Consider the following 11,579-nt stretch of genomic DNA (forward strand, 5'->3'; position numbering starts at 1 on the left):
AAAGGCAGCAGCTTCAGAAAGGTTTCAAAAAGGTTACCATGAACTTTTCGAAAGGTACATGCGCACCTTCGAATCTCAGGGAAGCTGAACTATAGTGTCGCTACGTTTACATTTGATAACATTATTGTGCCACTTTATAGCTTAGTCTAATGATATGAACGGCAGGTAACCATTATAATATTGCCACTTGCGCGGCTTTACTCTGGAACCTTTCCCTATGTGATCGCTATTCTCTGATTATTTGACTACAAAAATTTACTGTGTTGTTTCGAATAATTCTCACATTATCAAGAGTTTAGCTGAAACTGCATCAACTCAATTCACGACGCTTTCCGTTGCCAGAGCAGCTGATCATAGAATGTTCAGGATTGTTAAATCTCCTGCTGATTAGATGTACTCAAAATCGGACGCCAGATTCGGGCTCTCAAGGCCCCAACAGAAAAATGCAACCGAACCTGCACAGAAAACTTGGTGATCTCAATTTATTTGTTTGTCGCTGCGTCATACTTGAACATTTCTTGCTTTTCTCGATTTTGATTCTTCAGTTTACGAAGAAAACGTCTCTAAAGCCACGGCTGCGGCGTGATGCGGCGAGTTCATAATTTTCCGGCCGTGCGATGTCCACCGTAGCTGCGACATCCAGCGAAGACGTCGAAACTCGCACGTTAAAGCGGCAATGTAACTTTGATATCTCTGTCGTGGAGAAACGCGCACTTGGCGGTTTCGGAAGTGATGCCGCAACTTGTACGAATATATTGAACACTAGCTTCACGGTGAAAAGCTCGCTTTGCATGCGTTGTACAGAGGCTCTATGCATAGTGTGGGTGAAACTTTTGACGGTGCACGTTTCACAGGGCCAAAAAAAAAACAAACATGTACCTTTCTATCTTCGTATAGATTGATGTTAGCTCTTTGATATATAGGTCTATTATCTTACATACCGTTTAAGGCTTTCAAATATGCTCGTATTTTGTAGTAAATCCCTCTGACTGGACAGCGCGTGAATGGAACATTCAAGAACTCGTGCTGGGATATGTCTTCGCTATCAGCTTACGAAGAGACCACCAAATGTAGCGGTAGTCCTTGAAGACGAAGAACAGGTACATCCCTTGGGAACCAACCAAAACGTTCACGACGGATTCGATGATTCGGCTGTGGACGAAAGAACCGGCAAGGGCGACGGCCCACGGCGCGCCCATGACGATGGCCAGGCGAACGAAAAGCGCAAGGTTGGTCCGCTCTTGACCGTGCTTCACAGTGTCACCGCTTCGGGTCTTTGAGTTGGCGTCCGCGCCGTCGGCTGCAGAAGACGTCGTGCGAATGTAGTACACAGTGTGCAAGTATAGAACGAGGCAGAACAGCACTAGCGACGTCATAGGCAGGAAGAAGTAGACCGCCAGGCCCCAGAAGGAGTTGATGAAGCATGTAGGGTCGCCGTAGCTGGGAGATAGCACCGATTGAGGAGCCGTCTGATCCACTGTCAAAGCGCCGCTGACCACCAGTAAGGGTGCGCCCCAGGAAAGAAGAGAGTAAAAGGCCAGTGTGTTCCTGCTGGTCGAGGACACCTGGACGGTGGTCAGGCTTTTCCAGATGTCAAAGGTCAGCACGCCTGTCCACAAGAATGTACTGAGGAAGCTGTAATGGGCAAAGACCGCGCCGGCGAAGCAAACGGATTCCTCAAGTTCCACGCACTTTGTGAAGAGAAAGAGCATTTGGGCGAATAGCAGCGACCCTGCCAGGCACATCGTGCAAGAGGACGAAGAGCTGCGGGCCTCCTTGTAAGCACAGAACACAACGAGCTTCAGTGTAATGAAAGATATCGAGAGAGATGTGCAGATAAACGCGATGTAGTGCTGCACACCATATTTGCTTGGCCACTCCGACCTGTATCCACTTGGAAATTCTAGTTCCGTAGAACGTGCCCCGCCTTGTGTGATGTCGTGTAGCACCCCGGAGCTATGGTGTCTGTTTGAGACGTCCCGAGAGCGCCGGATGTAGCAGCGGCCATCGTGAAGGGCGTAACATGCAGGTGTCCTCATCACCGGTTTTAACAAGCTGCTTAGCTGAGATGTCTGTACGCCTTGGCGTAGCGCCACGGGGTGATGGGCGGTCGGACTGCAAGACAAGCGCGACATGTTTACGCCGTTACACAAGGCACAGTAGACGTTCTTGAACGCCGGTGAACCTGGAATGCTAGCGTCACGGACTGGCGCGTAGTACATCTGGCATTTTCGGGACACGACCTCGGAAACGTTCTCCGAGCAAGTGTTGACAGTCACGCCTTGATTACAAGGTCTCAGGTGAAGCGATGCATCACTTTGGGCGACTCTTGGGGGAAGCATGTGGACGCCGCGTTCTAGTCTGTGCTCCACTACACTCCAGAAGGTCGTATTTGCGATGTCCTTGTTACACGTGGCACAGAAACCATTCCTGGAACCAGAGAGGATAAAATTAATTCAGGGAGACTAGCTTGTTCCGGTGGCTCGCTGTCATCCTATTCAATGGCATGCCCTTCGAAATTAAATCGTCTGTTGTTATCGCGTACCCGTATAAAGTACGCCTATTCCTTAGATTACGCGCAAATGGAATAGTTGCACCACTGGTTCCATAGAAGTGTCATGAAGCAATTGCCAGTAAACAGCTAGAGACCGTAGCATAAAAAAGAGATGTAAGAAGAAATAGAATAACATGGGTGGCCATATGAGCATACACAACGTCCATTTGGCACTGCATGAAAGCGTTGATTGCTAGTGAAGAGAATGAAAAGCTAACAAGCCTACATCAAAAGGCACACACATCTCCACATCTTCTGCACCTCAGACGTGTGTAAGCTTAACCGGGTGAATTGTAACAGCTCTAGCGCATGCGATGCTCACAAGAGCTTACAGCAGAATGAATCCGTGCTATTTTTCCAAGTAGCAATCTTATAGGGACTGCTAGTCTGTTTTTCATTTGTTTACACGCAACAATTGAATTGGGCTACTCATATTGCTTGCATTTCTTTGGATATCTTGCTTTGCAAAATACGATACTGTAGTAAGCGCGGTAGGGCCATGAGTCTAAACTTGAATGTCAACCGAAGCTCTATTGCGCAAAGATGCTACGTAAATTAGTGGGGGCACAGAACTCACCGGTATGTGACACCAGTAACGCTTGTGGCCGGAATGACGTAAAACATATCCGTAAAGGACTCCGGTCTTTCGCACGCATCTCGCACGTCGTCGTTAGGCCAGGTAACGGAGCAACCGGTGACCATGTTGACGTGAATTTTCGCCGTCGGCGAGACTTGTACTTCGACGCATGATGCTCTGGACATCTGTGCCACGGCAGTTGTGGGAAACGCGACATTCCAGCAGCAGTCACCGTAGGCTCTGCAGTTGGGTGCGCAGGAGCACGTCACCACGTACGTGTTCGCGCTGCAGCCGATCAGCTCTTGCGAGCAGCCATGAAATTGCTCAGGGCAGTTGGTGAGCGTCCGAGGAACGGTTTCTGGTAGGTCCTGGTGCGTCCACTCGGACATCGTCAGTGACAAACTCTCATTGCATGGTATCTGCATGCTTGATGACTTTAGCGTGAAGAGCCCTGCCACCACGTGGGCCGAGACGAACCACGATATGCACGAGAGCAATGTCATCGTGTAATGTGGTGAGACTGAAACCTTGGGCAGTCCTTTCTGGGGACGAAAAGAAAAAGTAGGAAAGATGTTGTGTAAGAGGGCACTCACCATGGTAAGGTGTTGTCTCTTGCGCAAAAGGCAGAACAGAATTAAGGATGAAGTAGATTGTGAACGAGCAACAATCCCCTATCTTTCGGTGAAGTATGCAATTTTCAATGTCAGTGGGGTACCTCTTCGATAACGAGTGTTACTTACCTCCAACGGCCTTTGCAACAAGACACTGCCTTTGTATCGCATGACTCAAGCCTGCAACGAAAAAAGGTCACTCAATGAGTACCGATAAGACAGATGACACTTCTTGCAAGAATGCTACTCGGTGGTGTTGTAAGCTCCTTACCGGAAACGAATGGCGTCGCTAGGGGACAAGGTAACCATCCCTGTTACTTGGGTCTTCTTTATCCTTCTTCTGTGTTTGAAGTTTGCTCAGCGGCGTCACGCTGAAACACCTTCAGCTCCACAATGTTGAGCGCTGCACCGAAGCTCTCAACCCCACGCTTCAAGCCAAGGTCACCGCCGACTGATGTGCTTGTAAAGCTGTTGTAGAACTTCCGTGCACTTCACAAGCGCAACGTTTTCAGCATCAGTCAGTCCTCATTGCAACGGTATACAATTAGAGCTGAATCCTCTGTCAAGTACGCGTTCTTTCGGGCGGGGGACTCTCACGATGCATCTGCGGTCGGGTGGGACAAGCCCTACGGAAAATGGGCGGCCGGCTGTGAAAGCAAACCCCTCTACCGGATTTGGGGAAAGGGTACTACGCTACGAGAGCTCTCTGCGTAGCGTCGAATAGCATAAGCTCTCAGGGCGCAGATTGGCTAGAAGTAGATAAGACGATGAACCGGAACTTTGCGTTCTATTTTTATTTCTCGTTCGCCGAAGCTCGCCCGCCTAGATAAGAATCTGAATAACACCTTATGGCAGGTGCGCCTGCGTATTTTAGTTTCGCGTAACTTCTCCTCAATTGTCATCGCGTTAATCTCTAATACGGTGCAGGCCTACTTGTTTACGGCTAGCAGACGGGCTAGGTGTGACATATTGGTGTTTTTCGCCATGTCTAAAGACAAAATTGATCGGAAAGAACAATTCGCGCAAAAACGTTGTAGTATGCAGCCATGGCCCAAGCCTGTGCTTTGCTCGTGTTGCATCGCACCATTCGGCACCACAGTTGCGTCCAAGTTACTGCTGTCTCCTTTACTTACGTCAAGGTCACCTTCAGACCTGGCCAAATGTAACTGAATCCAGAGCGGCGCCAGCGCCGAAGTTTTAACTCTCCCTGAAGTCTCCCCGTCGGATATGGCGGGAAACAAAATTTCCAAAAGATCAGTTAAGACTACAAGAAAGTTCTCTAGTTTGTGCTGAAACCATGGCCGCGGGCATATTTTCCTCAATATTAATATGTAGCCCTCGAAGACTGTTCATGTGACGTCGTGTTTGCTCGCAATATGCCGTAGCCTATGTAGAAACTAGGTGAAACGAGTTGTACTGCCGCATAGCTGCTCCTATGTGAGGGCTTGTAACATATTTTAGTCGAAGACTTCGAAGAGTATTCGCAAACTTTTAAAACTCTGATGCGCAGTAATGTTCAGAAAAAGAAGCAGTTACAATGTTTTCTAAGAAAACGAAACTTTCTTTGCCTCTTGTCGTCCTTCTGGGGTTGCTCTTGCTACTGAAGTCTTGCTGAGCAACGCATTTCGGCCACCAAGAATGGCCCACCCGGGTACATGACCAAATCCACAAGTTGCTACTGGCTCTTGTCTTGCCAAGTAGACACCAACATGTCCTATTTTGTCATGGAGTTGTGTGCAAATATGCATATTTTCTCGTATATTGAGGGCGGCCTTCATAACATAGGGAAAAGGAAGAGCACGGAAAATGAGGCCCCAACGCACGTGTTGGAACACATATGAAGGGGAGTTTTACCGAAGTGGTTCACTAAATCCTTTATAACCAACTGCAATGCATATGATAGTGTTTTCTTTCTTCCATAGCAAAGTCAAACCTTGCGTAGTGTTTATATTGATTGATCCACCACTCAGGTGACAACTTTATTCCGGTGCAATTTTGTTATGTTTGTGTGCTACACTGTTCACAAGTAAATGACGAAACGGAAGCATCACGCTAGGAGGATCGAAAGTATCAGATGTGAAGGCGGCGATGTCACGAAGACGACAGATCGCTACTCTAAAAAAGTAAAGGCTACAAAGCCAGTATGTTCCTGCTACAAGAGATCACAGCAGGAACACGTTGGCCAGGAATACAAGCCCTTCCAAAGTATGATGCCTTGTCAACAGAAGAATGGGGATGACAGGTTTATGTGCGCAGAAATGGGCGACACGTGAGGAGCTCTGTTTACAGATTCTGTATTTCTTTAGTCACAGGCTGATATATGCTCATTGTGAAGGATTTACGTGTCTCTTCATCCGTGTTTTTGCACGCTTCGCAGCCTATATTTATCGCATGAACTAACTAGCCAAAGCCGAAGTTCTATAGCTATCCACAATGGTTAAGGCGTTGCGCTGCAGAGCTCGAGGTTCCGGGTTCGGCAGTGGTCGCGGCATTTTGATGGGGGGGGGGGCGGCAAAAGCAAACATTTCGATTTAGGGGCACAGTAAAGAACAAGAAGTGGTCCAAAAAGAAAATCCGGTATCGCTCACTGTGGCTTGCCTCATAATCAGATCATCATTCTGGTCTGTAAAAATACAGAATCTTCCTTTTTTATTTAAGGTTTATAGCGAGCAGCTGAAATTGATGAAACTCAGCTTGAAGCTACTGTTGCGTAGCTTACCTGAACTTCGCGTCATTCGCATTGCAACAATGAGTTGGATTGCGTGTCTTTTCCCCCTACTTATAAAGCCCACAGAAACAGTGCACAGCTTCGATATAGGATAGCTGAACACAAAAGTATCCGAAACAACAGAAACGGATGACGGTTTTCGCGGCCTGCGTAGTAAAAATGACGCGTATTCGTAGCTCGCGTGTGCTCTTCTTGGTGTTCTTTCGACCCCAGCAAGTACGCTCCTGTCTCGAATGCAAGGGTAAAAGCGATATCAAGTTTTATGACGGCCGCGTGGATTTTTCTTTGGGAATGTTAAAAATCGGACAACTAGACGAGCTGGAGTAGGTGAAATAATGTATGTATGTATGTATGTATGTATGTATGTATGTATGTATGTATGTATGTATGTATGTATGTATGTATGTATGTATGTATGTATGTATGTATGTATGTATGTATGTATGTATGTATGTATGTATGTATGTATGTATGTATGTATGTATGTATGTATGTATGTATGTATGTATGTATGTATGTATGTATGTATGTATGTATGTATGTATGTATGTATGTATGTATGTATGTATGTATGTATGTATGTATGTATGTATGTATGTATGTATGTATGTATGTATGTATGTATGTATGTATGTATGTATGTATGTATGTATGTATGTATGTATGTATGTATGTATGTATGTATGTATGTATGTATGTATGTATGTATGTATGTATGTATGTATGTATGTATGTATGTATGTATGTATGTATGTATGTATGTATGTATGTATGTATGTATGTATGTATGTATGTATGTATGTATGTGTGCGTGTATACATGCATGCATGTATGTATGTATACAAACAATTGATATCAGTTGACATAAACAATTGATATAATTGCCTTCCAGTTGCTTGCCGACCTATTGCGATGCGCGATGACAGTTAAAAGCTGCGTGCACAGATTCACGCCTCTCGATAACCGCGCGAGGTGCCAGATTAGAAGACCGTGCGGCGCCACAACAAAAAAGGCGCCATGTACGCTAATGCAAGGCGCGTACTAATTTCCCGGGCGACGAGATTGCCCCAGCGGCACGCGCACTTGAGCCTCAAGTGGACGATATGCCATTGACTTGGCCTCTCGGCTGCGTCGAGTGCCGATAAGCGAGACGGAAACACACGACACGCTGCCAAATGTCAGTGGTATTATAGGGCTTCGCTGTCACCTGTCGCTTGATACATCCGATATATTACAGAAACCACGCAATGTTTCCTGCTGAAGATTGCTGCAGAAAATTGCTGCAGAAAATTGCTGCAAAAAATTGCTGAACAACACACGATTACACGGCAGCCACTGTGTTCGTACGTCCGCAAAGGTGGGCAATTCCACGAGGTTATCTAAATCTCAATCTGACCTCAACCTTTAAAAAGCGAGGTTAGATTGAGGTAAAGGTTGGCGACTGGTGAAAATCCTGTGAGTGAGGCTTTCTGGCCAATATTTTTTTCACAGCTGCTCACGTGTATGCCTGCTCCTCCTGAATGAATGAGTCCGTGGTATTCCTTAGAATTTTCACGTCTACATTTACATATTGGCCCCGAGAACCTTACGCAAGCAGTTTGATTATGTGTGCTTTCTTCTCCCTCTTTTCGTCATTTTGTAATGTTTAAACGCTGCCTTGCGCGAGATAAACCTTCAGTTGGCAGTCGGCGCTCCAACTAATGTCCTGTTTAGTCCCGTTCTTAGAGTTATTTGCGTTCAAGGTCATGCACCAACTAGCTCATGAACGCGCGTGATTATCGTCGAGATTATCTGCAGGCAGAAAGTGCAAAGCATGCCGGAAGATTGCAAAATATGACGAAGCATGGTGCAATTACTGTTCACGAGTAACCCGCCCGCTCGTTAGTAAAAAATGTGAGGTTTTTTCCCAGTCAGCAATACCTTTAAATATGTAGCACAAGTGTGTATAATTATGGGCGAATTGTAAAAAAAAATCTGCGTTTCACTAAACAGTGATTTAGTTGACGTGCCACTTTGGCGATTGAGTCTTACGACAGTGCGCCCGTTTCAAAACTACATTGACTTCGGTTTACTTCTCACAATGCTGCGACTTAAAAGAAATTACATTAATAAATTTAATAAAAATACAGACAACAGTTGGAGGGCGCCATCTTACGCAACGCTCATTCGGAGCGGCAGTAAACCTTTCTTTCCTTCACTCTTTGTGTAGAGTGAGAGCCAGTGAGTGAAAATTGAGCGATTTCAGCCGGAGTGTAGCAGGCTAAAAAGGCGATTTCCGCAGCTGGTGTCACTGGAACGACGTTCCCAGTGCCTCTATCCGCTACGCACTATGCCAATAGTCTGTCTAAACCGTAGGACACCTTAACACCACATAATTCTCAGAGCCACCGATCTCCGCGTGATAGTTTAGTTGGTTGAGAGTTGTGATGTGGTTTGCGTATCTTGTGCATCTGTGTTCTGAACTAAGCACATCGTTTCATTTTTCCGCACAATCCATCTGGAGTTGCATGCTAGACGTGTCGCAAGGCAAACCTCGCCAGGGTCCATTACACAGCCTTCTCTCTTCTCCCTCTCGTGATTTGCAGCTAGAACTTTCCATGATCAAACATTTCCTTCAAGTCTGTGGCTTTGAGCCACCTGTATGATAGGCATTAGAGAATGTTCACATAAGTTTGTACATGGGAAACACATTAGAATTCGGATACCCGACCAGGAGCCCTAGAAAACGATATTTTGACGTTGTAGTGACTCTGAAGAAGATAGTAGCAAACAAAAAAACTGTCTATTCCGAAGCTAAGCTCTTTATTGGGCGAACCTGTGCCCAGTTAAGCCGGCCACACTCAAAACTCAACGATAGCCGAGAGCACAGTCGGCTATCGTCGGAATCTGATCTGCGGGTCAAGCGCGTAGCCTTTTGCGCATGACTTGTCGAACGTTTCAACGTAATCGCTGGCGCCTGCGTACCTTCCTGAAGTACTGCACAATTAGCGTCGCGCATACTGATTACAGAAAGTTCGGCGAGAACACACACAACAGATAGAATGAGCGATAACATTCGAGAAAGTTCCACATCATGCAGGCTGAATTGAGCTGATCAATAACTTTAGGTTAGCGGGTGAATTACAGTCCCAGGAAAAAATGAGAAGTACACGTGTACTTATTGAGGTTGAAAATCTAACAACTTCAACAATAAGGTTAAGGCTCGATGAGATGATGGAGGTTAGATCCTAGCCTCACCTCAACCTCAATAATGACGCTCAGGTGACGTATGTGGTGGCCGCTTAAATTCGAAGTGAAGGCACCCAACCTCAGTGGATGAGGCTGAGTGAGGTCATGGAATATGATTGAAGGTTGAAGTGAGGTTAAGCAAGACGAGTTTGTTTGACCACCTTTGTTCGCCAGTCCGAGTAAACGACCAGGATACCTTTTGCATACTAATTGCGTGATTCAACAGAGAATAACAAACAAATAAGTTGTACACTTTGGGCAAGTTTGATTTTGGAGATGAACATTTTCCCAATGTCTTGCTGCACGAGCCTCTTCATGCCGATATTGAACCGCACGCTCAGGGCGCAGAGGTTGGTATAGCTGAGGAAGCGTGAAATTTTTTGCAACCTATTGCACATTCGCATACCTTACAACTCGTGATGAACCCCAGTTCGAGTTTGATAAGTTATAGCTACTGTGACGCGGTGAGCTTTCTCAAACGCAGCCGTTACTGCTCTGATGAAGAAATGTACTGCCAAGCAACACCGCGCCGAACGCTGGGCACTAGGCTAAATTTATCTCCGATTGCATCATGCGCGGCGCGACAATGACGTCATCTGCGCACGTGACTGATGCATGGTCGAATAATGGTTTGTGTCTTGTACACAATGACCTCAGATTATGGCGCATGGGCAACATTTTTGGAAAGAAGTAAGTGACAGTTCTATAACCGGGTTTCACTGCATCAGCAAGCGACCCCTTTGACCGTTGTGAAGGCGTTTCGCGTCAAAGTGTTGCTCGTCTTTTCTAAATGGAAAGAATCGGCGAAGCAGTTACAAGCGCTCGACTTTTCTCCGCTGGAAAGCATCATTGCCGACAGTCCCAAGTGCTTGCGCTCGTTCGCTGGAACGATTAATTGTAGCACTTGCTTTCAAAGTACACGTGGCCGCTAACCGTAGGTCATCGTTGTATCAATCTTAAACACTTCCGCGTGCCCATTTGAAAGCTTCAGTGGGGCAGTTATGCCTGCTCACGTTCGCCCAATGGCAGTGGTCGCGTTCACCCGCTGGACAGCATTATTGGAGTAGCTTTACGTGCTCGTGTTTAGTCCAGCGGAAAGCATCACTGAAGCTATTATGAGTGCTCGCATTCCGTCACAAAAAAAAATTATCGGTCTTGTTCCGAGTGCTTCTGTATCGCCATTGAAAAGCTTCACAGGAGCACTCGCGAGTCCGCAAAGTACGCGTTTGAGGCGCCTGGGCACCGGTGAAGCCACCGCAACAGGCAGAAACGGCCATGGGATAGCATTTTTAAGCAGCCTCAACTCTTCCCTATAATCGCAGGGAGAAATTGATTCTAGAACGCTAACGTCTTACGGGAAAGCTGGCAGACGTAGTGTGCGAACTGAAGTGAACACCGCTATCCCTGTTAGGATTCTATACCAAAGAAGCGAGGCCAGTTATCCTTTATGCATTCAAGCATCGTTGCGCATCCAGGTGACAAGTACGAAAGAATTTCGCTGTACTCACAAGATTCGCCGCATTTCTGAGCCTACGTCCGACCTCTGTGTTTGAATCGAGCAGGGTGTTGTGACCGCAGTGACCTCAGGGCTGTGATCCGCAAGCGTTACATCTAGCGCAGAAGAGGCGGGCCCGGGAGCGACGTAAGCTGTTGACGAACGCGCGCGGCCTTTGCAGCATTTGATCAACGTTGGAGTGCTCGAAGGAAACAAAAAACAAAAAGAAGAAAAAAATTGTCCCCAACGTTTCTGTGAAACGGCGAACGTGTGATCAGTGAAAAAAACAAAAAACAAATTTGGATTTTTTTTTCGCATTACCGCGATTGATTTGGCGACTATCAATAAAAGTTTCAGTTTAAGTTTCAAACTCGTGTTATTTTTTT

The 11,579-nt window shown here is 46.4% G+C and overlaps 1 protein-coding gene across 5 annotated transcripts; it reads right to left on the reverse strand.

Moving 5' to 3' along the window:
• Positions 1–415: 415 nt before the first annotated feature.
• On the reverse strand, positions 416–11,367 carry LOC139061028 (uncharacterized). Of its 5 annotated transcripts, none has more exons than XM_070540452.1 (5): positions 11,207–11,367; positions 4,014–4,210; positions 3,872–3,922; positions 3,132–3,673; positions 416–2,430 (listed from the first exon to the last, which is right to left on the reverse strand). In XM_070540452.1, exons 3-5 carry the CDS (start codon positions 3,911–3,913, stop codon positions 1,014–1,016), a joined length of 2,001 nt encoding a protein of 666 aa, XP_070396553.1. In that variant the 5' UTR covers positions 3,914–3,922; positions 4,014–4,210; positions 11,207–11,367; the 3' UTR covers positions 416–1,013. The 5 variants fall into 5 exon arrangements, with proteins under 5 accessions (XP_070396553.1, XP_070396552.1, XP_070396551.1 ...); XM_070540451.1 differs by having other exon boundaries at positions 4,014–4,231; XM_070540450.1 differs by having other exon boundaries at positions 4,014–4,368.
• Between the last annotated feature and the right edge of the window lie 212 nt (positions 11,368–11,579).

Source organism: Dermacentor albipictus, chromosome 6 (assembly GCF_038994185.2).
Source record: "Dermacentor albipictus isolate Rhodes 1998 colony chromosome 6, USDA_Dalb.pri_finalv2, whole genome shotgun sequence".
Taxonomy (NCBI): domain Eukaryota; kingdom Metazoa; phylum Arthropoda; class Arachnida; order Ixodida; family Ixodidae; genus Dermacentor; species Dermacentor albipictus.